The following is a 27,750-nucleotide window of genomic DNA, read 5'->3' as shown; positions in this document are numbered from 1 at the left end:
ATATGCACAGACAATGGGAAAGCCAAGAATGTTGTATATTCGCAATTTTTACGTAGTTTAACTCCTGCAGACGAAATGAATGCTGGCCTGAAAAATTCTAATTTATGGGCACACGTAAAAATGTTAAAATTAACTACAAATATGCGTGTCCGATTGCAAAACGATGACTTTGGTCAAACATTTTCAGATCAATTGCTGGCAATTGGAAACGGAAAGCTCCGTTTCCAGTACCTGATAAAAATGTCGATAAGGGGTTACATGATATTATTGTAAAAAATATGATACATGGACCTTGCGGTGCACTGAACGAAAATTCACCATGCATGGCCAAAGGAAGGTGCACAAAGCAATATCCTCGACTTTTAGTATCCAACACAATTACTGGCAATGATGGTTACCCACAATATAGAAGAAGATCTACTGAGGATGGCGGTAAAACAGCAATAATAAAGAAGCGTAACGGTACCACCATCGAAGTAGATAACCAATGGGTTGTTCCATATTCCCCATTATTGTCAAAAACATTTAATGCACACATAAACGTTGAATACTCTAACTCCGTAAAGGCAATCAAATACATATGTAAATACGTCAACAAAGGCAGTGACATGGCAGTTTTTGGCTTGCAGCCCGAAATCAAAGATTTCGACGAAATCGTACAATATCAGGCTGGAAGATACATAAGCAGTAATGAAGCTGTTTGGCGAATTCTTTCATTTCCGATACATGAACGTAGTCCAGCTGTTGTTCACTTAGCGGTACATTTACAGAATGGTCAACGTGTTTATTTCTCGGAAACCAACGTGCAACAAAGAGCCCTGAATCCACCGGATACAAAATTAACAGCTTTTTTTTCGCTTTGCAAAAATGATTCTTTTGCAAAAAAACTGCTGTATACTGAAGTGCCTTCGTATTACACGTGGAATACTAAAAATAAAGTATTTGAACGTCGAAAACAGGTTAAGTCAGTCGACGGCCAACCTACCATCTTCAAAGATACCACGATAGGAAGACTCTACACCGTTCACCCCAATCAACATGAATGCTTCTTTCTACGCCTGCTTTTGATGAATGTACCCGGTCCGACATCCTTTGAGTATTTGAGAACTGTAAACGGTACTATACATGACACTTACCGTAGTGCATGCCAAGCTCTGAATTTATTGGAGAATGACCAACACTGGGATAACTGCATCAATGACGCGTGCGAAACGTCAACCCCAAGTCAAATTCGTGCATTGTTTGGCATCATTTTAACAACTTGCTCTCCATCAGCTCCTACAGAGTTATGGAAAAAATATAAGTCAAAAATGTCCGAAGATATACTCCATCGAAAACAGTTAGAGACGTCAGATATGACTTTTGATTTTACATCAGAAATTTATAACTACACTTTAGTTATTATAGAAGATTTGTGCGTACGTATGGCAAACAAACCTCTTCAGGATTTGGGAATGCCTTCACCTAACCGTATCGCTGCTGTTTCGACATGTGTAGAATTGGATCGTGAACAAAGTTACAGTACGAGTGATCTATTGTCGTATGTACAAAATAACGTTTCCAAGTTAACGTCGGAACAAAAAGACATTTATGATACGATAATGCATTGTGTCGATAACAACGTTGGAGAAATTTTCTTTTTGGATGCGCCAGGAGGTACTGGTAAAACGTTTGTGATAAAACTGATTCTGGCATCAATTCGATCAAAAAATGATATAGCGTTGGCAATTGCGTCGTCCGGAATAGCCGCAACGTTGCTGCCTGGTGGAAGAACTGCTCATTCCGCTTTGAAATTGCCTCTGAATTCGCATTCTACAGAAACTCCCACGTGCAATATTTCCAAATCATCTGGGATGGGTAAAGTATTCCAGCAATGCAAACTTATTATTTGGGATGAGGGCACAATGGCACACAAAAAATCGCTCGAGGCTCTGGATCAATGCTTGAAAGATTTGAGAGGGAAGTCGAAACCCTTTGGCAGCACATTAATATTGCTTTCGGGAGATTTCAGGCAAACATTACCTATAATACCTAGATCAACTCCTGGAGACGAAATGAATGCTTGCCTGAAAAATTCTAATTTATGGGCACACGTAAAAATATTAAAATTAACTACAAATATGCGTGTCCGATTGCAAAACGATGACTCTGGTCAAATATTTTCAGATCAATTGCTGGCAATTGGAAACGGAAAGCTCCCAGTAGACTCAATTTCAGAACGTATACAACTACCTGCTGATTTCTGTAATTTAGTGACGTCCAAAAATGAATTGATTGAAAAAGTATTTCCGAATATTCTAAAAAATTATAAAAATAATAAATGGCTAAGTGAAAGAGCGATTCTCGCACCCAAAAATATAGACGTCCACGAAATCAACAATATTATTTTGACCAAGATTCGAGACCAGGCAGTCCTTTACAAGTCAGTCGACACAGTTTTGGAACCAAATGAAGCGGTTAATTATCCATCTGAATTTTTAAATTCCATAGATCTTTCAGGGTTTCCACCACACGTGCTACAACTAAAAATAGGCGTACCAATAAAACTTTTAAGAAATATTAACCCACCAAAGCTTTGCAATGGCACGCGACTTGCCGTAAAAAATAACAATAGAAAACCTAATAGAGGCCACAATCTTGACAGGGCCTTTGGAGGGTGAGGCTGTTCTTATTCCTCGCATTCCCATGATTCCAACGGATCTGCTTTTCAATTTAAAAGATTGCAATTCCCAATTCGATTAGCATTTGCAATCACCATTAACAAAGCTCAAGGTCAATCATTAGAAAAATGTGGTATAGATCTTAATACTAATTGTTTTTCCCATGGACAATTGTACGTTGCATGTTCGAGGGTCGGTAAACCTGACAATCTATTTATATGCAGCGACAATTGGACAGCGAAGAATGTTGTATATTCGCAAGTTTTACGCAGTTAATTTGTATTGTATCTGTCTATATATCTATCTATATAAAAACGAGTTGTGTGTATGGATGTTTGTTTGTTTGTAAAAAGAGCGTTTGCATATGACGTCATTATTAGTACATACGGCTTTGTATATGCACAGAAAATGGGAAAGCCAAGAATGTTGTATATTCGCAATTTTTACTTAGTTTAACTCCTGCAGACGAAATGAATGCTTGCCTGAAAAATTCTAATTTATGGGCACACGTAAAAATATTAAAATTAAGTACAAATATGCGTGTCCGATTGCAAAACGATGACTCTGGTCAAACATTTTCAGATCAATTGCTGGCAATTGGAAACGGAAAGCTCCCAGTAGTGGGAAAGCCAAGAATGTTGTATATTCGCAATTTTTACGTAGTTTGAAACACATATATAAATCTATCTATATTCACAGGTGGGACACAGGGACACAACTACAATGGCGCGTAACTAATATGGCGCGTAACGACTTACGCGCGCGGGGGGGCTTGGGGGGCGCGAAGCGCCCCACTAACTAGGTGTTGGGGTGGCGCTTCGCGCCACCCCAACAGCTAGTATGCTATATTTAGATTGTGGCCATTCCAGATGAAATCGTTTTCGACAGTTCACTGTCTCTTTGCTTCTTTGATCTACTCTTCTTGTGTATATACTTCTTATCTGTGAGTCTGTTTATTTTATTCTGGGTCTCGTAAAATTATAGTTTCTCAGTCTATTGTTTTTGAATTTTTCAATTTTTCTCCTGAGATTTCACAAATGATTGTAGCTATATTTGAATTGTAAATTAAACTGTTTTCTCTTTATCCACTTTTTTCTTTCATCCACCTTTCTTACCTATAAGGGTTTTTGTTTTATTGTGGGTCTTTACGCTAAAGTTTTTTATTGTTTTAAAAAGTAGAGTTGTGAGAAAGAGTCAAACTTTAGCGCAAAGAGCGGGACGTTGAGGATGGGACAGCCTCTTTCATATACGGAATAATTTCCTATTTGCGAACGTTTTTATTTGTAATAAATATACATAACTTGCTAATTAACTTACATAACCAACTTCTATATTCGTATATTTTTATTACGTATATATGAGGGGGTTCGCCCCCTCGTCTATACTTCGCTCTTTACACTAAAGTTCAAATTTTGTTCCAATTCTTTAAGAATAACCCCTGAATCACAAAGGCCGTTTAATTAGAATAAATAGCTCTTTTAAAATTACTAAAAATACTTTAGCGTCAAGAGCGAGGTATTGAGGAGGGGATGAACCACCTCATATTCGTAATAATTTCTGTGTGCTTTATGTTTTAATGTTGCTCCTTACTTTCAGTTGGAAAAACTTGTTTTTTTTAATTTAATTTCTGAACGTTTTTGAATTAATGCATGTTTTAATTTTGGCTTACCGTATATGAATAATTGAAAAAAATTGCATATTAATTTTAATTTTGTTGGCTTAATTGCTTTCTCAAAGTTTTGATCGGACGATTTTGAGAAAAAAGCGGGGGAGGGGGCCTAGTTGCTCTCCTAATTTTTTGGCTACTTAAAAAGGCCACTAGAACTTTTAATTTTATTTAAGAACGTTTTTATTAGTAAGAAATATACGTAACTTACAAATTAACTTTCGTAGCGAACATCTATATTCGTATATTTTTATTACGTATATGAGGGGTTCGCCCCCTCGTCAATACCTCGCTCTTTACACTAAAGTGAATTTTTGTTCTTTAAGAATGACCCCTGAATCACAACGGCCGTTTAATTAGAATAAATAGCTCTTTTGTAAAATGCTTAAAATACTTTGGCATAAAGAGTGAGGTATTGAGGAGGGCACGTAGTAATTGTTTTAAAAAGTAAGTTTTTTATTGTTTTAAAAAGTAGAGGTGTGAGAAAGAGTCAAACTTTAGCGTACAGAGCGGGGCGTTGAGTTTCTTTTTTTTAATAATGCTGGAAAATCCAGCGCTCCTTCTTAGAAATTCTCTTCCCCCATGATAAATTCCTTCATGGAATGATCCTCTCATGTAACCCCTTCCTCCCGAACCCCTACCAGCGGAAACATCCCTCCTGAAAACGTCAGTATATTTCCCAATAACCAATACTTTATGTAAACAATGGGCAAAGTTCATAATTTGCAGCCCTTCCTCCGGGGACTGTGGGGGATTAAGTCGTCCTCAAAGACATAGGCCTAGTTATTAGATTTTTCGACAATGCTCAACAAAATGGATATCTCAAAATTTTCATCCGGTGACTTTGGGAAAAATGAGCCTGGGAGGGGGCCTAGTTGCCCTCCAATTTTTTGGAACCAGAACTTTTGGCTGGCACTGGCACTAGAACTTTTAATTTCTGTTAAAATGAGACCTCTGGCGATATTCTAGGACTACTGGCTCGATACGATCACCCATGGGGGAAAAAAACAAAACAAATAAACACACATCCGTGATCTTTCTTCTGGCAAAAAATGCAAAATTCCACATTTTTGCAGATAGGAGCTTGAGACCTCTACAGTAGTGTTCACTGGTACGCTAAATCTGATGGTGAGATTTTCATTAAAATTCTTTGACTTTTAGGAGGTGTTTCCCCTTTTTTTCGAAAATAAGGCAAATTTTCTCAGGGTCTTAAGTTTTAATGGGTAAAACTAAACTTTGTGAAAATTACATATTTAAAATCAGCATAAAATATGATTGTTTTGATGTATATATTGGTATCGAAATTCTGTTTTTTTTTAGAGTTTCGCTCACTATTGAGCTGGGTCGCTCCTTAATACAGTTCGTTACCACGAACTGTTTGATAATGAATTTGTTTTAATTTTCGATTTTTTCTGGCCTAGGATTCTTTTATAGAAAATAGCTACATTTAGGGCACGGTAGGGCTACATTAGGGCACATTTAGGGCTACATAAAGTAGCTACTTTATAGGAAGTAGCTACATTTAGGGCATGTCTTGAATATACAGTTCTTCCTCACTTTTGCAATATTCTCATATAAGTAGCAAATAGTTGGAACTGCATTTCCTTCAATTCTTAGTTTTATTGACGACTTTTGTTTTCTTAAAAAAAATATTACCACTTATGAAAGTGCCGGTGCCAGGTATGTGTGCAGGAAGAATGGGCTTTGATCTAGCCCTCCAACCTCATGGCACCTGGAAAATCAAGGGTCTTATTTATATTGTCCCCTGATTGTTATATGATTCGGCTCCATTCCGTTTTTTTTAATGTTGTCCTTCCCCTTCCCACTTGATTTTTTTTTAGGAACTTGTCTGGTTTCTACTTTCGTAGTAAATGCTATGTTTTGTTTATCAAATACATGTTCAAATACGGACAAGTTGTTTGGGGGGCAATTGCCCCCCCCCCAATAATATGGATAAAAAAATTATTATATATCCAATGCCCTTGACTACCCGGATATGGATCCCTCTAATGTTGTCCTTCCCCTTCCCACTTGATTTTTTTTTAGGAACTTGTCTGGTTTCTACTTTCGTAGTAAATGCTATGTTTTGTTTAGCAAATACATGTTCAAATACGGACAGGTTGTTTGGGGGGCAATTGCCCCCCAATAATGTGGATAAAAAAATTATTATATATCCAATGCCCTTGACTACCCGGATATGGATCCCTCTTGCCTCCCCCCCCCCCAATAAGAATGCCGGAGATTCGCGCTCGTCTTCAATAGAACCAAATAAATCTAAGGTTTTAGTTGTAAAATAACAAAAAGATCATTGTTAACAAGGACAAAAGTTGCTCCCGCTTAAAAGGGTATTTTTTCTCCTTTCAATTATAATTCAGACAATTTTGTTCACTGAGATGCTTATCAGAAAAAATAGTACTTTAAGTTTGAAAGCCAGTTTAAGAATGCGACCTTAATTGAACAAGCAATGTAAAAAATTAAGAAACAAATAATAAACATTTTTTACACGAAGAAAAATTACCCAATACGCAAGGATAATTTTGCTGCTTTTGATCATATTTTTAACAATTTGTTCAGTTAGACGTTTATAAGACACATAACACGTTATGCTCAGAATAAAGTGTCAATTTAAGAATATAACCTCATTAGAAAATGTAGAATTAAAACATGAATAGAAAAAAAAGGAAAAGGTATTTTTTTCCAAGACCACACTGCCTTTCTATCACAATCAAATAAACGTTCAAATAGGAATAAGACCTTCATTAGACAGTGAAAACAAACACAAAAGTCTGGATATTTCGACCACATATACAGCGATCGTCATCAGCATATATACTAAAGCATTAAAATTAATACTAACATATGTATTAAGAACAAAATAACAACTTCCGGTTCATTCGCTAGATTTGTCTGAGAGAGTTCTATAACTGGGCTCATCCAAAGTCTCAAGGTGATAACAATCGCTGCATATATCGTCGAAATATCCAGACTTTTGTATCTGTTTTCACTGTCTAATGAATTGACTTATCCCCATTTGAACGTTTATTTGTTCGTCATAGAAAGGCAGTGGGATCTTGGAAAAAAAAACAATTAATATTATGTATTACGTCGAAAATATGTTTTGTTGCTTTGATTTTACATCAGTTGCTTAAGTTTCTGTCTTTGACATCGTGTTGTCCCTCGAGTTTGCGTCATATATTAACTTTTAAGATTCGTTTTAGACTCTCTGTCAAATAAGGATAACAGCCAGATGGACACACAATATTTCTGTTGCCCGAAATGTGAGACCCAAGTTGAAAGAAAAGCCTTGAAAAGGCACATCTCTAGTCATTTTTCTGATTCTCGGTTTAGCTGTGCTGTAAGTTCAATAAAGTTTTCTTTATTTTTCTTTCTTTTGTAAAATTGGTAAACTCCAGAAATATCCAAAATTTTACGTGATTCCCGGTTCAAAAAGCGAAAAAAAAGGAAAAACAACACAGAGCTATTGACGGGGAAATAAAACAGTGTTCATGCATGGTTCAAATAGAAGTATAAATGCATATATGCAGGGCTCAGAATTAGTCCCTAAAAGACCCTAAATTCCCTTTTTTGGGCTGAAGTCCCTTTTAAGTCTTTTTTATGCAGAAAGTCCCTTAAATCCCCCTGAAGTCATTAAAATTCCCTATTTGCGAGCATGGTATATTTGAAAACTGAAGCAAAATAAATTTGAAAGACCCACTTTAGATAATATAGCTGCTCCACAAATTCGGCTTTGCTTTTCTCTTGGTTACGCTGTTGCAGTTCAGAAAGGAACAAACAGAACATTGGGAACTTTGACTGTCGCCAAAATGTGTATTGACTGTTGTAAAAATTTGCAGCTAGTAACAGCACAGAATTGGCCTATATGGTGGGCGGTATTCGTGGGTCACGTTGTCTTACCATTCAAGGAAAGAGTAACATTGGTCTATAAGGTGAGTGGGATGGATTGGTCATATTATGGTAACTTTCAAGGATAGATAATTTCCTGTTGCTTCAGAAAACAAACCATACCTGTATGAATTTGTTTGAATTGACTAGAATTCCAATGATACAAATTATATATTCTTTCCTTTTAAATATTAGTTAATAAACTAATAGCAGGCTGAGTGAGAAGAGGAGGGTATCATGAGGTAACAAAAATCTTGTACTCAAGTTTTTTTCCAGCTGTGTTTAAGCCTACTTGTCTTTCATGTCTTCCAAGTTTATTTAGGAAAGATAATGGCCAACTGCAAATTTTGTTGCTCCTGGTTAACTAAAGAAGACATGTTTTGCAGAAAGATAAACTAATAGTATGGGATTTTGATGGTGAGTTTTCTTTGTACTGCAAAATATGCAGGAGAAACCTTAGCTGTCGTAAAGACCTTGAATCATTACACCTTGAATCAGCATGCTTTGTTGGACGAGCACAAGAAAAAGGTTGCAATCTCTCTCAATCCATTACAGTCACGATTATGTGGATCTGCTAGGCTACAGTCCCAATTAGAAGAGCATTCAGGTAGCAATTGAGGTAACAATCTTGAGATGTTGTTTTTTACACAGATGCTGCATAAAAAGCAGAAATCATCAGAAAGCAGAGATCAAATCACAAAGCAGAAATCATCAGGTACTCAAGTCCTTGTAAGCTTTGATGTCTACATCTTTGTGTGATGGAATCATTGATGTCTTTGAAGCCATGTTCTATGGTAAGCTACCGCTGGGACGTTGATAAGTGACAAGAAACCTGTGTACTTGATAACTGATGCCCTTCACCCAGACTGTAAATAGAATCTTAGAACATGGGGTGAAGCTCACTTCCTTCTTGAATATGACGAGCTACAAACAGTGAAGGAAAAAAGAGCTACAAGTTGTTGAGATCAAGTTGTGAGCTGCCATCTGATGACGTATTTTATGGGACAAGCAACTGTCAAGGACAATGTAAAAAAGATGATGTCATACATTGGGAGCGAGAATTTGCCTCTTGAAAGACTAATAATAACAGGAAGCGATGGACAGGAAGCGATGAAAAAAGAGCTACAAGTTGTTGAGATCAAGTTGTGAGCTGCCATCTGATGACGTATTTTATGGGACAAGCAACTGTCAAGGACAATGTAAAAAAGATGATGTCATGCATTGGGAGCGAGAATTTGCCTCTTGAAAGACTAATAATAACAGGAAGCGATGAAAAAAGAGCTACAAGTTGTTGAGATCAAGTTGTGAGCTGCCATCTGATGACGTATTTTATGGGACAAGCAACTGTCAAGGACAATGTAAAAAAGATGACGTCATGCATTGGGAGTGAGAATTTGCCTCTTGAAAGACTAATAATAACAGGAAGCGATGGACAGGAAGCGATGGAAAAAGAGCTAAAATTTGTTGAGATCAAGTTTTGAGCTGCTATCTGATGACGTATTTTATGGGACAAGCAACTGCCAAGGACAATGTAAAAAAGATGATGTCATGCATTGGGAGCGAGAATTTGCCTCTTGAAAGACTAATAATAACAGGAAGCGATGGACCTAATGTAAGTATGGTTGCAAATGAATGCATTGAAGAAGAATAAGTTTTCGAAAGAGCTTGCAAACATTGGAACGTGTAACATGCATATTTTCCACAACGGATTCATGAAAGAGCTCAACGAATTCATGAAAGAGCTCAACGAATTTGGAGAGGAGTCATCCAAATTTGTTATTGAGACATTTTTTCCTTAACTGGCCTGCAAGATAGGGGGATTTTTGAGACAGCCAGAAAAAGATGAGTGTCCCATACAATGCTCGATTTCTGATGTGTGTGCTGAAATTCAAACCCTTGTGCAACAAGAGACTGCCATCTCGAAAAATGATTTTGTCCAACATCTCGATATTGAGGCTTAGTCAAGGGTTCAGTCAAAGGGCGCGAAGGCACTTCAAGGCAGCTGCCAAACACTTGATCAAGAAGTGCCCCATCTCTTTGAATAGCCATCTCGCTTAGGGGCTTGGATCCCTCGGAAAGGAAAAGAGCTAGAAGTCTGTCAGATATAGTTTTACATGCCCTATAGATCCCGATAGGAGTAAGTGTTAACGATGTTAGGTAAATATTTACTTTCGTTCCAGTTTAGAGCACTTAGGAATGCTAATTCTACAAGCGCATCCAGTTCTGGTTGACCCTCCTCCTCCATGGGGCAAACTAAAAATGCGTAAAGCAGGCTTCCTTACAGGTAACATTACCTATAGAGCGAAGCGTATTAGTCCATGAGCCCCCCGGGCAGCGGGACGAGGTCTGTATTCTGTATTTATTTAATAAACCTCGTTTTTTTATTTATTTTTTTATTTTTAGTTTTATCGCTCTTCGTTGAATAAATATAGAATACAGACATCGCCCCGCTGCCCGCGGGGCTCGTGGACTAATACGCTTCGCTCTGTAGGTAATGTTACCTGTAAGCCAGCCCACTTTACGCATTTTTAGGTTGCCCCATGGAGGATGATGGTCAGCCAGAAATGGATGCACTTCTCTAATAATGACAAGGAAACAATATGTGATCGTCAGAATCTTGCTATATGCAGTAATACGCACTTTAGTACACTTGGGACGAAAGTAAACATTTACCCGATGTTAGAAGTGAGTGGTTATTGCTTCAAGCCGAGAGCTCAGTAGAACCAATATCATCTCGCCTCGACCAATACTGGCATAAAAACTTCTCAATGATGGATGCCTTTTTTTTGGGATTAAATAAAAAAAAAACTAATTTTTTTAGCTGAAAGTAAAGAGCGACATTAAAACTTAAAACGAACAGAAATTACTCCGTATATGAAATGGGTCGTCCCCTCCACAATCCCTCACTCTTTACGCTAAAGCTTGTAACTGTTTTAAGAAGTAGAATTGTGGCAAAGAGTCAAACTTTAGCGTAAAGAGCGAGGGATTGTGGAGGGGACGACCCATTACATATACGGAGTAATTTCTGTTCGTTTTAAGTTTTAATGTCGCTCATTACTTTCAGCTAAAAAAATTAGTTTTTTTTTATTTAATTTCTGAACGTTTTTGAATTAATGCATGTTTGGTTTTGGCTCTCCGCACATAAATTATTAAAATGAAATTTGTATATTAATTCTTTTTTTGGCTAAATGGCTTTCTCTTAGTTTTGATCAGACGATTTTGAGAAATAAGGTGTGGAGAAGGAGGCCTAGTTGCCTCCAATTTTTCGGTTACTTAAAAAGGCAACTAGAACTTTTAATTTTTAACGAACGTTTTTATTAGTAAAAAATATACGCAACTTAAGAATTAACTTATGTAACAAACTTTCATAATCTTATATTTTTATTATGTATACGAGGGGGTTTGTACCCTCGTTAATACCTCACTCTTTACACTAAATCGTAAGTTTTGTCCCAATTCTTTAAGAATGACCCCTGAATCAGAAAGGCCGTAGAATAAATAGTTGAAATTACTAAAAATACTTTAGCATAAAGAGCAAGGTATTTACCTCCTCCTAAATACCTCGCTCTTTATGCTAAAGTATTTTTAGAATCCCTCATATGCGTAATAATTTCTGTTCGTTTTAAGTTTCAATGCTACTTCTTCCTTTCATTTGAAAAAAACGTTTTCATGTTTATTTTTCATTGTTTTCTTATAGTAATGCTAGAGAATCCTGCGCCCTTTTCATTGAATTTTTCTTCCCCCATGACAGATTCCTCCAAGGAAAGATTCTCCAACATAGCCCCCTCCCATCAGCCCCACCCCCAAACAAAATAAAATCCCCCTGAAAACGTCTGTACACTTCCCAATAACCAATACTATATGTAAACACTGGTCAAAGTTTGTAACTTGCAGCCCCTCCCCCAGGAATTGTGGGGGAGTAAGTCATCCCCAAAGACATAGTTATTGTGGTTTTCGACTATGTTGAACAAAATGGCTATCTTAAAATTTTGATCCGTTGACTTTGGGAAAAAAATTAGCGTGGGAGGGGGCCTAGATGCCCTCCAATTTTTTTGGTCACTTAAAAAAGGCACTAGAACTTTTCATTTCCGTTACAATGAGCCCTCTTGCAACATTCTAGGACCACTTGGTCGATACGATGACCTCTGGGGAAAAGAAAAAAAAAAAACAAACAAACAAATAAACACGCACCCGTGATTTGTCTTCTGACAAAAAATACAAAATTCCACATTTTTGTAGATAGGAGCTTGAAACTTCTACAGTACGGTTCTCTGATACGCTGAATCTGATGTTGTCATTTTCGTTAAGATCTTACGACTCTTAGGGGATGTTTCCCCCTATTTTCCTAAATAAGGCAAATTTTCTCAGGCTCGTAACTTTTGATGAGTAAGACTAAACTTGATGAAACTTATATATTTAAAATCAGCATTAAAATGCGATTCTTTTGATGTAGCTATTGATATCAAAATTCAATTTTTTAGAGTTTGTTTACTATTGAGCCGGGTCGCTCCTTACTACAGTTCGTTACCACGAACTGTTTGATTACCACGAACTGTTTGAAAAGTATACTCTTCTGTCGAATCTTGTAAAATCTGCAGTGATATTATTGCATGACAATGCTTATGTAGAGAGGGTTTTTTTCGCTCTCCGGAAGTCTTCTTCTGCGGGACAGAGCCGCCATGTCAGAAAGAAGGGGTTTTCTATTCCCAAAGAGCTGTTGACTTTGACTAGGTCAGTAAGGTCAAAATACTAAGACTATGTGGAGAGCAAAACAATGGAACGAGCTTCTGAACAAAGAGTCCAAGACCAAAAGATAGAAAGGGAGCTAAACTCCCGACTTGAGGAATCATTGCAAGAAAAGGGGGCCTCTGAAAAACAAAAAAGGAGCAATTGTTGATGCCCTCTTGAAAAAGGCCACCAATCGCTTACGGAGACTGGTGGTTTCAAAGGATTCGGTGGACATCGCCTTGGCCAATTCCTTACTAGAGAGTGTCATGAAAATACGGGAAGATGAAAAAAAAAACAGATAAAAAAGAGTGGACTGAAAAGGATATACAAAAAGGGAAGTCGGACCTGATAAGCAAGCTTACGAATCTCTAAGAGAAGTTGAATAAGTGACTGAGTTAGCTTGCAAGCTGAAGCATTATGAAGCGTATATGCGTGCTTCTAATCTTGAATTTGCTTTTCGTTTTTGTTTTAAATAAACTTAACTAAAAGTTTAAAAGTAAAACGATAAAACAAAGACAACTGACCCGTCTCCATGAAAAATGAGTCCCTTCCGAGGGTCATGAATATGATGACTCTTGGGGTGACTTGACCGCCGCTTCTGATTCATAAGCAAAGGAATGTTTTGACCATAAATGGCAATCAAAATCCATTTCCACTTTCGTCCCTTTTTTCATCTCCAGAAGTCCCTTGACAGGTCGTCACGTCCATTTTCTAATGAGCTTGTATCATTCTAATCCTTGAATTTTACAACTGGTTCTAGCTATAATCGGAATGCTGGTTCTAGCTATAATTCTTTTATCTACTCTTCTTGTCTATATGTTTTTCTGTTTATTCATTTTTCTTAAATTCTAGTTTACTTTTTTTTCAATTTTGGCCTAAGATTTTACGATTGACTATAGCTATTTTTAGGACAGTGAACCTATATGTGAAATATTGTCTCTATATAGACTTTGCGTCTTTATTATTTCCACTTCAAGGATTGCCACCTGGTGACAAAAAATCACTAGATTTTACATGATTCTCTGGTTAGTTTAGTGATTCCCTTTATCTGTTTATCACTTTATTTTTGTGAATCACTAGAAATAGTGATAAATCATTAGGTGTGGCAACCCTGTCCACTTCTCTATAAACTTTTTATGTTGTTCTGGTTTTTGTAAAATTATATCTTTTCAATTTTTTTCAACGTGAATATCAAAACAATTTTTATGTTAAAAAGTTTGTTTTTTTTACAATTGTTAAATTTCAAAAATATTACCTGGTTCAAAAACTGAAATAATCTATGAAGTTTTCATATTACAGCGTTTTCTTTTTTGCCTAATTTTCAACACTTTCAACACTTTTGTCAACGAACCTGACCAAAGGCTTAAAACTTTCTATTCTCATAAAACTTACTAGTCTCAAAATGTTATTGTCTAGGCAATGTAAATGTAGGTCGTTTAAATTTATATTCATTTTAGGTTACATTTGTTTATTCATGATAAATATCTGATATGTTAAGTTGGCGATCTTGCTGTGACATTCTACTTTATAAGAAAATTTTAATTTTTTTCGTAATTATTAAATTTCCAAAAAATTCAATATGCTAAAATCAATTTTGCTTCAAAAGCTTAATAACCTGTAAGCGAGGAAGTAAAACGGTGTAACGGTCTTTTCTTATTTTTTCTAAACATTGAAGCATGTGAGTTGTAAGATTATATATGAAAAGTTATTATTTTTCAAATTGAACAGCAAGGCAATTTTGAAAAAAAATGTTAAGAAGCATTTAAATTTAGGCAAATCATTTGAATTCATGAAAATCCGTAGCTGCAGTGAGCTTAAGTGTCATTTTATAGGCGGATTATTGTATTTGTTTCGCCATTCAAAAAATTTTCTCTATCTGAAGAAGCAGTGTAGACAATCCTGACTTATTATTTTTTTAAATTATTATTCATTCTTCTATGTATCTAATTATTAATTTATTTTTATATAATAATATATATTAAAAAATATTTTTTCAATTTTTCAAATTGAATATTGATGTCAAAATTTTTTTTTTAAGCTATTTTATATGCGGATTGTTGTATTTGTTTCGTCGTTCAAAAAATTTGCTCAATTTGAAGTAGCTGTTTGCACAATCTTGACTTAGTATTTATTTTTCTAATTATTATTTATATTTCTTTTTATCTAATTATTATTTATTTTCAAAATAATATTAATAAACAAAATATATTATTTTTTTGTTTTTCAAATTTAATATTGATGTTCAAAAATTTTGAGATGCATTTAAATTTGGGCAAATTATTTGAATGCATGAAAATCCATAGCTTTAGAAAAATTTTTTCTAATCCATATGGATGAAAATCCATAGCTTTAGAAAAATTAGAAAATTTTTAGGAAATTTAGAAAAATTTAGGGACCATTAGAAAATTCATGACTGCCGATTACCGAGGAAAGGAGAAGTGATAGCTCGGTGTACCATTGTTTGGAGAAAACTGAAAAGCCACTCGGGCCCCCGATACTCCTCTATGAATTGATTAATTTCCAAAACCCCAACATTAAAAAAATAGTGAATAAAATGAGTAAATAATGAAATAAGACGATAAACAACGAATAAAAGAAATAAATAAATAAAAGGGAAAAATGCAAAATTATAAGCCGATCGTAAGCAGATCGAATCAAATTGCATTGGTTATTCTTTTTCTTTTCTTCTCTTTTTTCGCTTTTCTTCTTTTCTTCTCTTTTCTTCTTCTCTATAATGGTTATTTTAGTGTTCAACTTTGCTTTAACACCACAACCAGTCCCCTTTGTATCCCTTTTTGAATTCCTTTTTGTTTTTACTTATTCAAACATAGAAAATAAAAAAAAACATAATATCACCTTAACAGTTAGTAAAAGGAGCACTAATGAGGGGAAAGGGTAGTAGAGCCCCTGCCACTTTCTTCGGTGCTCATGGATAGGGTTCTACTCCTTGAAAAATTCATGCTACTATTACATCTTACAACTCGTTGCAGCACATCATCGTTGTAGGTTTGAAACACAGACCCCAGAGTTTCCAGGCATGGTTTGATCCTTTCTGAAATTCATATTTATAAATTAAAACGATATTGTATTGAGTATTCTAGATTTACTTTTTTTTATTCTCTACAATGATTTTGTTAGTGTTCAAAACCGCGAATAAAATAACTCTTCCTTAAGAAGCATTCTGTCTTCTTTTCTTTTTTTTTGTCTCTTCTTTTTTTTGCTTTACCCCTTATGTCTCCATACCTCCGCCACCATACCCCTTATGTCTCTTTTTATGGTTTCTTTTTTTTTGTTATTTAAACTTAAATAGTTAAAAACTATAATATCACCTTAACAGTTAGGATTAGGAGCAATAATTAGGGGAGGGGGTAGTAGAGCCTCTGCCCCCTATATCTTTGATTATCGGTACCTCTTGTTAGGAATTCCTCTCCTTGAAAAATTCATGCTGTTAAGACTAGTAACATGTCACAAGTAACAACTCATCTTCATCTTTGTGGCTTTGTGGCAGTCCCAAAAGTGGCAGTGGTAGAGTTTTGTCAATTTTGAAATTCATTTCTATAAAGTAAAGGGCACGAGTTAAAGAAATTAAAAAAAAAATCAAACAAAATCCTCTCCCTCCCCCTTCCAAATTTGTGTTAATCGATGCTCATGGATAGGGTTCTATTTCTTGAAAATTCATGCCACTACTACTTCTTAAAACTCGCTGCTGTTCTTCTTTGTAGGTTTGAAATGCAGTCCCCAGAGTTTTCAGGCATGGTTTCATCAATTGTTAAAAACAGTCAAACAATCTCCTTACCCTTCCCCCCTATATATGTGTGAATATGCATTCCTAGTTAGAAATTTTCTCTTTGCCAAATTCGTGCTACTACTGCTACTAACAACTTGCTGCAGCTCTTCTTCGTTGTAGGTTTGGACCGCAGCTACCAGAGTCTCAAGGCTGGGCTTCACCTATTGAGAAATTCATATTTATAAAGAAAGGCAGTGATTTCAGATTTCAGAAAAATTTCAGAGTTTTGTACACCGAAACAATTTAAGTTTTATTTACAATTAAGAAGCTGTCAAATGACTAATCTCGAGAAAAATGTAATTAGTGCCCCCAAAATAAAAATTGTTTATGGAAATTAAGTAAAAATAAATAAAATAGATAAAAATAATAAAAATAATAAAATAAAAAAAATAATAGGCATTAATTCTTACCAGTTCATGTCAAATGGATAAATTAGATAATAATAATAAAATGATTTAAGTAGAAATTAATAGGGATGAATTTCGATCAAATCAGGTTTTATTTAAACAAACATATTCTTGTATAACTTGTCTAAATTGTTTACAGTAGTAATTTGTTTATCATATCAATATATTATCATTTGGTTTTTTGACTCGGTCGTTTTAATAGTATTATTTAGATGGATTGGAATTCAACGAATGTTTGTTCTACTTACTTAAAACGTTCTAAATTAATATGTTTTATTTTTATCACCATTAATCTGGCTTTGGAAAATGTCCAACTAGTGCTTCTCAAGTTTTATTGAATAGTTTTATCGGAATAATGTTTGAGGATTAATTTTAAAAAGAAAATTGTTCCACTCTAAGTGTAAGACGGTTAAGTCTTACAGTGTGAAGAAGTTACAAGTCTTAAGGATTCTCATGAACTCCTTATGTCGCTCACTCACCGCCTTTTCCTCCCTGTATAGTGCCGGAGTTCGTTTTGCGATATTAGTACATATCCTAGTCCTGTAGCAGGGCTTATATACCAATACAGTTATGAAAACTCGATTTATTTTTGGGACACGGTGCGCGATAGCGATACTAGCGGCTGGAGACAGGAAAGTGGCAGTCTGAATCTAAAAGTCGGAGCAATTGTATGAGACACGTATGTAACAAAACAAAATTGCGTTCTCGCCTATAGTGTTGTAGTACGATCTACGCGTCGGAGCGGAAAAAGCATTTGCGGGAAAGATAAATAAAAACAATTTTGACATCAAATATTTCATTTTCTAATAATTTACGAGCGAGGAAAGGTGAAATTCACGTTCTGAATAAATAGAAACTTCAAATTATCTTGATACCCAAACGGATAGATAAACCCAAACTTGATACCCAATCAATAGATAGGGTTATCCGATATTTCATCGTCGTGTTTTCCCATCAAACTTATGGAAAGAGCTGAGAATTAATTTATAATTATGTTGCCATTCCTTTTCGCTATACTTATCATCCCCTCCTCTCCCTCTCTAACTCTCTCTTTCTATCTCTCTCTCTCTCTCCCTCTCTCTCTCTCCCTCTCCCCCCCCCTTCTCCCTCTCCTTCTCCCTCCCCCTCTCTTTGTTTCTTTGATTTTTCAGCTTCAATTTTTTTTTAAATAAGGATTGTTCCGTTTTACCAAACTCTGAGTTTCTTTGTGTTGTTTGCAGCAATGTAAACGCAAATTTGAGAATCAGGAAAGGCTCAACTCCCATCTAAGTCATCATAAGCAATTACAATGTGAACATCCTGGCTGTGATTATTCAACATGCTATCCAAGTCTCATGACACGCCACAAAGAAAGACACGGCGAAGCAAAATATCCTTGTAATGTCTGTGGAAAATCTTTTCGGACTAGGTAAGTCTAGTTTATTCTTCATTTCCAAATAATTTTCAAATCCACACTGTATCAATGCCATTGAAACCAAAAAGGAAGAAGAAAAAAAGGAAAGAAAAATGAAAAAAGGAGGTCTCCAAACCTTGAGGGCTAGTTACCCTCCATCACTTCTGCCTCTTAAAAGGGAACTCGAACTTTAATGAGCCTCTTCTAAAGTTTATACGGCCCCTCCTTCCATAAAAAATTATATGCCCCCGAGGCATAACTTATAGCCCTTGCCCTTAGACTCTGGAGGTTTGTTTCACCACCGAAGGTCTTGTTATATGATCTTTAGACAAAAAAACAACAGGCTAGTTTAAGGCAATGTCATGTTTTAAATTTTTATTTTTCAGTACAATGATCTATTATTCAGGATAAACATATTTTAGAATAAAAAACGGATTCAATTAAAAGGCTATTAACAAAAACGCTTAAAATATTGTTTCATTTGTGAGCAAACGTCTAGTGTTGCATAAGTACTCAGTGTGATGTCCATGAATAAATAGACTGGGAAGGGGGCCTACTGGCCTATTGTACTAGTGATCATGGCGGTGAAGAATGAATCGTTTTTGGCACTAGTGAGGCGCCCGTGACAATTGATGGTACTGGGCCCGAAGCCAACTTGCGGCGAACCTGATTGTGACAGACGAAGTAGTGACTAGTAAGTTGAGTGACCTACATTTCCCCATTAATTATGACCTTCATGTCTCTTCGTTTTGCTGGTTTGAATATCTTCGTTTTGCTACGTTTTTGTGTTTAGTTTACGCTGCCAAATTTCGTCTATTTACCAATCAGGGTTGTGTTCTTATGGATAGTTGAATTCTGTGTACATTATATATATAATTTCAGCTGAAAGTAGAAAGCAACACTAAAAGTTAAATTCAACAGAAATTACTACTAACAGAAATTACGGAATTTGGGTCGTTCAACTTACTAGTCACTACTACACCTGTTACAACCAGGGCCGCCACAAGTTGTGGTCGACCCAGGACTACCAATTGTCACGGGCCCCTCACAACGATGCTTTTCATTCATAAATATTCGTCGAAGGAGGGCTATTTGCCCTCTATTCTTTTTGGTCACTTAAAAAGGACACTAGGCCTTTTAATTTCCGTTCGAATGAGCCCTCTTCCATTATTCTTTGACTAGGTTCGATAGGACCATCCCTGAAAAAAAAGAAAAAACACGTATCCATGATTTTTCTTCTGAGAAAAAATTCAAAATTTCACATTTTGTTGATAGGAGCTTAAAACCTCTGCAGTATGGGTCATTGATAGGCTGATGGTAAACTGATGATAAACGATGGTGTTATTTTCGTAAAGATTGCACGACTTTTACAGAATTAGACGGTCAGAAACGGAAACTAAGCATGGATTACTGACAGATATTAATTTAAAAAAACAATTTTTGAGCAACAAACAAGTAAGGAGCAACATTAAAAACTTAAAAAGAACATAAATTATTCGTGTTTGAGGGAGGCTGCCCCTTCCTCATTTCTCACTCTTTACGCTAAGTCCTAATTCCTTAAGAACGGCCCCTGAAAACGCAAGGGCCGCCGGATTGGAATTAGGAGCTTTTTGAAAGCACTAAAAAACTACGAGTATTGGTTGAGGAAGGTGCAGCCTTCTCATATACAGAATAATTGTGTTTTGCTTTAAGTTGTTTGTTTTGTGTTTTGCTTTAAGTTTGGGAAGGTGCAGCCTTCTCATATACAGAATAATTGTGTTTTGCTTTAAGTTGTTTGTTTTGTGTTTTGCTTTAAGTTGAGGAAGGTGCAGCCTTCTCATATACAGAATAATTGTGTTTTGCTTTAAGTTGTTTGTTTTGTGTTTTGCTTTAAGTTGAGGAAGGTGCAGCCTTCTCATATACAGAATAATTGTATTTTGCTTTAAGTTGTTTGTTTTGTGTTTTGCTTTAAGTTGAGGAAGGTGCAGCCTTCTCATATACAGAATAATTGTGTTTTGCTTTAAGTTGTTTGTTTTGTGTTTTGCTTTAAGTTGAGGAAGGTGCAGCCTTCTCATATACAGAATAATTGTGTTTTGCTTTAAGTTGTTTGTTTTGTGTTTTGCTTTAAGTTGAGGAAGGTGCAGCCTTCTCATATACAGAATAATTGTGTTTTGCTTTAAGTTGTGTTTTGCAAAATTGTGTTTGCTTTAAGTTGTAATGTTACTTCTTACTTTCACTTGATAACTTTTTTATTTATTTAATAACTACTAGAATATAATCATCACACCATCAAGTTTGTCGAAGGCAGCACACAGACAAGTGGTCCCCTCAATTCCAACTTATTAAAGTTTCAGCTCCCAAACCATTTCTGGCCACCTCCTTGGCCTTTGGCCATTTCCAGCCTAATTGGGGAAGCCTAGTCTTCTCCTTACCCGTGACTGTCTAATCAAGGGAACTATTTCATATAAAATTTTCGTCGTTCTCCAAAAATTTTTATTCTACAAATTTTTGTACTACGAATAACCGTAGAGAACCCTGTTCGAAGGGGTTCGTGAAATTTTTTTTTATAGAGAGAGTAATTACTTTCAAGAATCTCTTTTATGTGAAGATATTAAATAGTTCACGCATTAACATTTAAGGACGGTAAACCCCTTCGTGTAACGTTGTCAATACGAAAATTTTCATACAAGGCTTCATAAGGTAATTTTATGATTCATGATTATCGATCATATGAAGTTGATTGTTCAACCAGTACATATAAAATTTCATATTACACAATCACTTGCAAGCTTCAAAGCATTCTAGAAAGACACAGGTCAAAATCGGTCCTCGAAATATCAAATCCCAGGTTGAAGATACGGTTCGCAGATCCCAGGCGTCAATACGAGGAAGCATGCTCATGGGCGCAATGTAAATTTTGAACTCTGTCCTTGAATAGAACGAAGCTTCGAAACTCAGCACATTTAATCGAACCAAGTTGTAACAATTTTAGATAGTACATACTGATTTGCAGGCCTAAAAGCACCAATTTTGACACGGGTCAAAATCGGTCCTCAAAATATCAAATCCCAGGTTGAAGATACGGTTCGTAGATCTCAGGCGTCAATACGAGGAAGCATGCTAATGGGCGCACTGTAAATTTTGAACTCTGTCCTTGAATAGAACGAAGCTTCGAAACTCAGCACATTTAATCGCACCAAGTTGTAACAATTTTAGATAGTACATACTGACTTGCAGGCCTAAAAGCACCGATTTTGACACGGGTCAAAATCGGTCCTAAAAAGGCCAAATTCTCAGTTTAAGATACAGGCTCATAGCTCTCAGGTGTCAATGCGAGGGAGCTAATGTTCATATGGGCGCAATATAAATTTCAAGCCTTGTCCTTGAACAGAACAATGTTTTGAGGCTTAGCACACTTAATCGAAGTAAGCTCTAAGAATTTTAAAGAAAATTTCTAGACAATGGGGAAAAACTTCACTTTTGTTTGTGTGCAGGGCAGGGTCTCTAAAAGCTAAATGTTGTTATAATGGCAACCTTTAACCTTTTTGCATGCTTACCAATGGTCTGCGTAGCTCAGGTGCTGAGCTCCTGATTTAATGCCTTTGGCCGGGAGTGCAGTGCAAAACTTTTGCATCGAATAGCCTACAAACTAAATTCATAATTTCCCCCCTCCTAGCTTTTTTTGCACAATAATTGTTTTAATTTTGTAGCATTTGTTTCCTTGCAAGATTATACTATTTTAAATTTATTTTTATTGATCAGAATGCTATTGAAATTTTTGACATTTTTGCCTTCTAGTAACTTTTTGAACCTTCTTTGCAGGAACCATGATTGCAAAAAAAGTTGTTTGATTAATTTTTTGAATTCACCACTGAAAGTTACATCAGAAAAACAATTTCAAATGATTACACGAAATTGTATAAAAAAATAGAAATAATGATAAATATAAAAAAAACTGATAAATAAAAAAAAACTACTGATAAATAAAAAAAATAGAAATAATGATAAATATAAAAAAACTGATAAATATAAAAATTTATCTACTGATAAATAAAAAAAATAGAAATAATGATAAATATAAAAAAACTGATAAATAAAAAAAATTATCTACTGATAAATAAAAAAAATAGAAATAATGATAAATATAAAAAAACTGATAAATAAAAAAATTTATCTACTGATAAATAAAAAAAAATAGAAATAATGATAAATACCGTAATACTTGCCGACATCACCTTGACTTTCTCATGAGTCGAAAATTGAGCCATTCTCATGTCATGATTGCACTATTCAAGATAGGTCTTACCAGCTGTTGGTGAATAAGAACCTTATAATAGTTGGATTAAATGTGGTCAAAGACGACCAACCCCCGAAAGAATCCCTCTGTAGCCTTTTAATAAAGAATTTTTTTAATTTTTTTTACCAAATGTAATTCTGTGGTCAACTAATTAATTTGAAAATATTAACAGTAATAGCATCAACGCGAAGCCACCTACAAACTATTAAATAAATAAATCCTCCATGCATTGACAGCAACAATGACGAAGGGAACTCATATGCCAAAAACAAGGTCAAATTTACCCAAGTAATTTCCTTGTAGGTTGATGCATCAAAGTCACGACAGCCTATTAAAGGAGCAAAAGTCATCATTCTCGGAGAATATTCCTCATTCGTTTATCTATAATTTTATTTTATAGACGGCAGATATTGAAGTTGATGTTCAAAGACAGCAAGGGCGCCGGCAGAAAATTTTCCAGGGGGGGAGGGGTGGATGCTAAAATAGCAGTAATGATTGGGTGACAGGGAATATATCTCTGGATATTTTTTCGTAGGAACAAGTTTATTTTTAAATACTTTTAGGAAAAAACTCAAATAAAAAGAGCAATTAAATTGCATTCAAAATGGGACAAAATACAGTAAGGTTTAAACAACAAGGTTTCCTGGCAAAGTGATCAATTTATATAAATAATAATATGTTTAATTATTATGCATTTAATCTTAAATGAAAATCAAAGTCAAAACAAAATTACAGAAAGATTTGTTGCTTTGGTAGATTATAATAGATGAAGACTTGTATTTATGCAATTTCCTACGCCTTAGAATAGTTACAGAAGGAGTAGAAATACTCAAAAATTATCCTGCCTGCATTGATACCACGTTTTGATTCTATAATGGCCATGTAGAATGTATCTCTTTCATAACAGGACAGTTCTCCCCCTCGAACTTAAATCCCTTATATATTCAGCCATTTAAAAAATATAGAATAGCGATAGAAAAACAAAATTTAAACTTAACTGTCCAGCTGCCAAATTATAACTAAAAGATAACAAGCAAGTATTGGTCCGATAAGAGAGGCACACCTCCCGCCGTTTAGCCGTGCCATTTAACCAAACACTTGGAAAACTATAGGTTCTATGACTATCTTAGCTTTATGACTATCTACCTTAGCTCTACTGCCCTAGGAGTGACCATGGACGAATAATAGATAGAAATATCTATTATCAAATGAATAAACGTCATTTTTTATACAATCCTAATAGGGGGAGGGGTAATTCCAGAATTGCCTCTTACTCAATTGGACTATCTGTCTTGGCTTTTTCTACAATTAGCCATGACTTGATGCCCACAACTATTTGAATTTTATTCAAATTGTTCTTTCAAATAGTCTTTCTTTTTATTGTCCTATTCAACTAAATAAAATGAACAGACTAAAAAAAAATTGTTACAAAAGAATCTTATCAAATAGTTTATGATAAAAAAAAAACTGGAAGTAAAAAGTGACTTGGGCCAGTATTCATCAAAACTAAAAATGGAATACTCATGACAATTGCTACACTGGCAGTATTGGCTTTTTATGATGTTTCTAAATATATAGAATCCTTCCAGTTTATTGTTACCCACCCAAAACAAAAAATCTGAGAAAATTTTCATGATTTTTGAAAAAAGGGAAACACCTCCAAAAAAGCAAGCGATCATAGAAAATCGTTTTCTCTACCGTAGAAGTTTCAAGCTCCAATCTTCAAAATTTGGAATTTTGCAGATTTTTTTTCTGAAGAAACATTGCCGATGCATTTTTTTTTCCAGGGGTGATTGTATCAACCCGAAGGTCCGAAATAATTGGGAGGGTGCTGATTTAAACGTAAATATAAAGCTCTTTTTTAAGTGACCATACATATTAGGCCAGGGGAAAGTCTTGTTTTCTGCCATTTTAGGGCACCAAACTACGACTTTACCCGAAAGAGGATGAATTTGCAATCAATTTAAAATTCTGAGGAGGTAATTGATTTAAAAGTATCAATAACTTTACTTTAGGCCTCCCAGTTGCAAAAGACGTAATACCACACGGTGGCAGTACTGGATTGAATCTAGTTGATTCGTTTTATTTGTAATGAAATTAGGCTACGTTTAATGGTCTGTAATTGTGTATCAGCTGTGATGAGGAGGGGGTGAGCCATTTTTTAGGTGGGGGTAGGGTAGATTCCTAAAAAAGTAAATTTTAATGGACAAACTGATTACTCTTCATGAGGCTTCAGATAAATTTTGAAAGAGGAAGGAGGGAGTAGGAATTAATTAAAATGTTTTTCTATACAGCTAAAATTTTACATTCTCATATCTACCAGCACAGAGGTGGAAAAGGCAAGGCAGGCCATCATCAATCCCGGCAAGAAATTTCTTTGGGGTGGCACATACTGCTAGGAACTTAGTTTTCATCAATTTTAAATGGTAATATTTTTCTTTTTCTATTTATATGAAGTACTTCAACGTATTTAAACAAATGTATGTAATGTACTTATCGATGAGAAATATAATAGAGGTTGTGATGGCTTCAGTTATGTAGAAGATCAATATTCTCATAGAGTTTCCATCCATACAAATAATAATGCTTCTTTTTCATCCAGCCCAAATTCTTTTGTAGTTATATCAACCCAAATTGCTATTCATGGCCAATTTTTAAATATGTTTACAATTTTATCCAAAATTGAAACTACAAATTTAAACGTAGAACGATACTACTCAACGCACAATTATTGATTTACACATTTTAAAAACAATTAATAAGGGATTTTTGGGACCGGTACCACAAATTATATCTTGGTTAGACCTGGGTATGATTTGGAACACAATCAGAAACTAAATAAAAAAGGAGCTTGTCAACTGAAAGCAAGGAACAGATTTGAAACCTATTTGAACAGATTATTCTTTATATGAAGGGGGCTGTCTCCTCCTTAGCTCCTTACTCTTTACTGTGAAGTTTGGCTTTTGTCCAAATTTCTTAAGAAAATTTGCAATTGAAAAAAAAAGATTTTTCAAAGCACTAAAAAACTTTTGTTTAATGAGCAAGGTGTTGAGAAGGGCAGTCCCCTTTACATACAGAATAATTTCAATTTATTTTAAGTTTTAATCTTGCTCCTTTCTTTAGTTGAAAAACCTTTTCTATTTGTTTAATTACATTTCATAAAACTATAAAGTTCTATTAATACAATACTTTTGGTAACGCAGAAAAAACGACCAATGTTGCAATGATCTCTGTTTGGATTTTGATGGGTAATCAAACAGTTAATGGCAAAGAACTGTAAGTACTTTTATAACGTTGAGTTAATGTTTGTTATGTATATACTTACATAATTGTTAGGACCATATTTTAGAGCTTTTATAGAAGTTGAAATAGAAATATGTGCTTTCTAAAAGCGTATGAGCTTCTCTAAAAATTTGAAAGCTAAGAATATGGGCCTTTCGTGCATATAGGCAAAGTTCTAGTAGGCACTGCATGGGATTTTTCTAGAAGTTGGAACTTTCCGAACTTTTGGAATTTGTCGAACTCGGAGAAACGTAATAAAAATACATACAAAAAATTTTTGATGCTTTTTTAGAAAAATTTGTACCCCCCCTCTCCAAAAAAATCCTGGATGCCAAGAAAATCACCCTTAAAATGGCTTGGGTATTTTGGGTGTTTAAATCAGAAGTTTCGATTAAGGAACGTTTGTTTCTTTGGTATCTAGGATATGATAAAGGCACGGGATTTTTCTAGATGTTGGAACTTACCGAACTTTTGGAATGTGTCAAACTCGCAAAAACGTAATCAAAATGCATATGAACAAATTTGTTATGGGTTTTTAAAGTTTTTGTACTCTCCGCCCCCCGAAAAAATCCTGGGTACGCCAAAAATATGCCCCCTAAAAATATGGTTCGGGTATTTTGGTTGTCTAAAAGCAGAAGTCTTGCTTAAGAAACATTTGTTTTTTAGGCATCTAGCATACGTTAAAAATCACCCCCCCCCCCTCAATTAGACTATCAATAGTATCTCTTTTTGTATCGTCATTTTTTTGAATCGAAAAAAAATTTGCTGTCCGAGTACATGAGTTTCTGGTAAAATTTGAAGGCTCTAGTAGGCACTGTGTGGGATTTTCCTAGAAGTTGGAACTTACCGAACTTTTGGAATTTGTCGAACTTTTCTTTTTTGGTGATTGCGTGCTAGAAAAAGTTTTGGGAACCTTTAGGTACCACATTTCACTTTCATAGTTGTCATTACTATTTAGGCATCTTCTCTTTTTTCCTTCTAATACTTTTTACAATGGTGAAATACGACCGGAGAAACTTTTTAATGAAAGTAGATCAATGAGACGAAGGTATACTAAATCAAGGTGATTTCATTCCCAGTTTGACGGGGACTGAGCGCTTATCTTTCCCAAAAACGTCTTTTCTTCCATGCCACCGCATCTGTTCCCAGATAAACTCTTCAACTCTAAATCTTCCCGCCATCTCCACTCATTTTCATTAGCAGATCTTAGAACAATGAACATCGTAAATTGTCCTGGAGAGGAAAAAAAGAAGCCATGGTCTTGCTCCGCCTGAGTTAATCGCCCGTCCTTGCTTCCCCAGGCTTTAGTTGCAATCAATATCTGGCTCACGTAACTGTCATATGTCAGTCAGACCCCGTTGATTTCTGGTCCACGATTGTCAACGCCAGACTTGGATCACGACCGATTTTGACTGATTTACCGCTTATGACTTGGAAAAGTCTCGGGACGTTTTTTTCACAAAGTGATGAACGGCTGACAAGGGGGCCTTTTTCCACTTCCTTCTAGTTACAACTCCTCTTGCATAAGTAAACAGAACGAAGAAAAAGGAATAAAACAATAGAGATACTCATTCGTTTTTTTTTTCCTTAATGGAGAGAAAATGACGGAAAATAATGGGGATAAAAACAATGAGGGGCCTCTCAAAGT

The 27,750-nt window shown here is 35.3% G+C and overlaps 1 protein-coding gene across 1 annotated transcript in view; it reads left to right on the top strand.

Annotated features, from left to right (window-relative positions):
• Positions 1 to 18,668, top strand: part of LOC136041706 (PR domain zinc finger protein 5-like) — a 39,799-nt gene extending 21,131 nt beyond the window's left edge. The window contains exons 4-5 of the mRNA XM_065726441.1: positions 7,545 to 7,681; positions 18,372 to 18,668. Coding sequence (XP_065582513.1) covers positions 7,545 to 7,681; positions 18,372 to 18,563 — 329 coding nt within the window. The 3' untranslated portion in view covers positions 18,564 to 18,668. The remainder of the gene's footprint in view (positions 1 to 7,544; positions 7,682 to 18,371) is intronic.
• Positions 18,669 to 27,750: the final 9,082 nt, after the last annotated feature.

The sequence above is a fragment of the Artemia franciscana genome, unplaced genomic scaffold, assembly GCF_032884065.1.
Source record: "Artemia franciscana unplaced genomic scaffold, ASM3288406v1 PGA_scaffold_33, whole genome shotgun sequence".
In the NCBI taxonomy this organism is placed as follows: domain Eukaryota; kingdom Metazoa; phylum Arthropoda; class Branchiopoda; order Anostraca; family Artemiidae; genus Artemia; species Artemia franciscana.
Note: the sequence above shows the minus strand (reverse complement) of the source record. Positions and strands in the feature narration are given on the sequence as shown.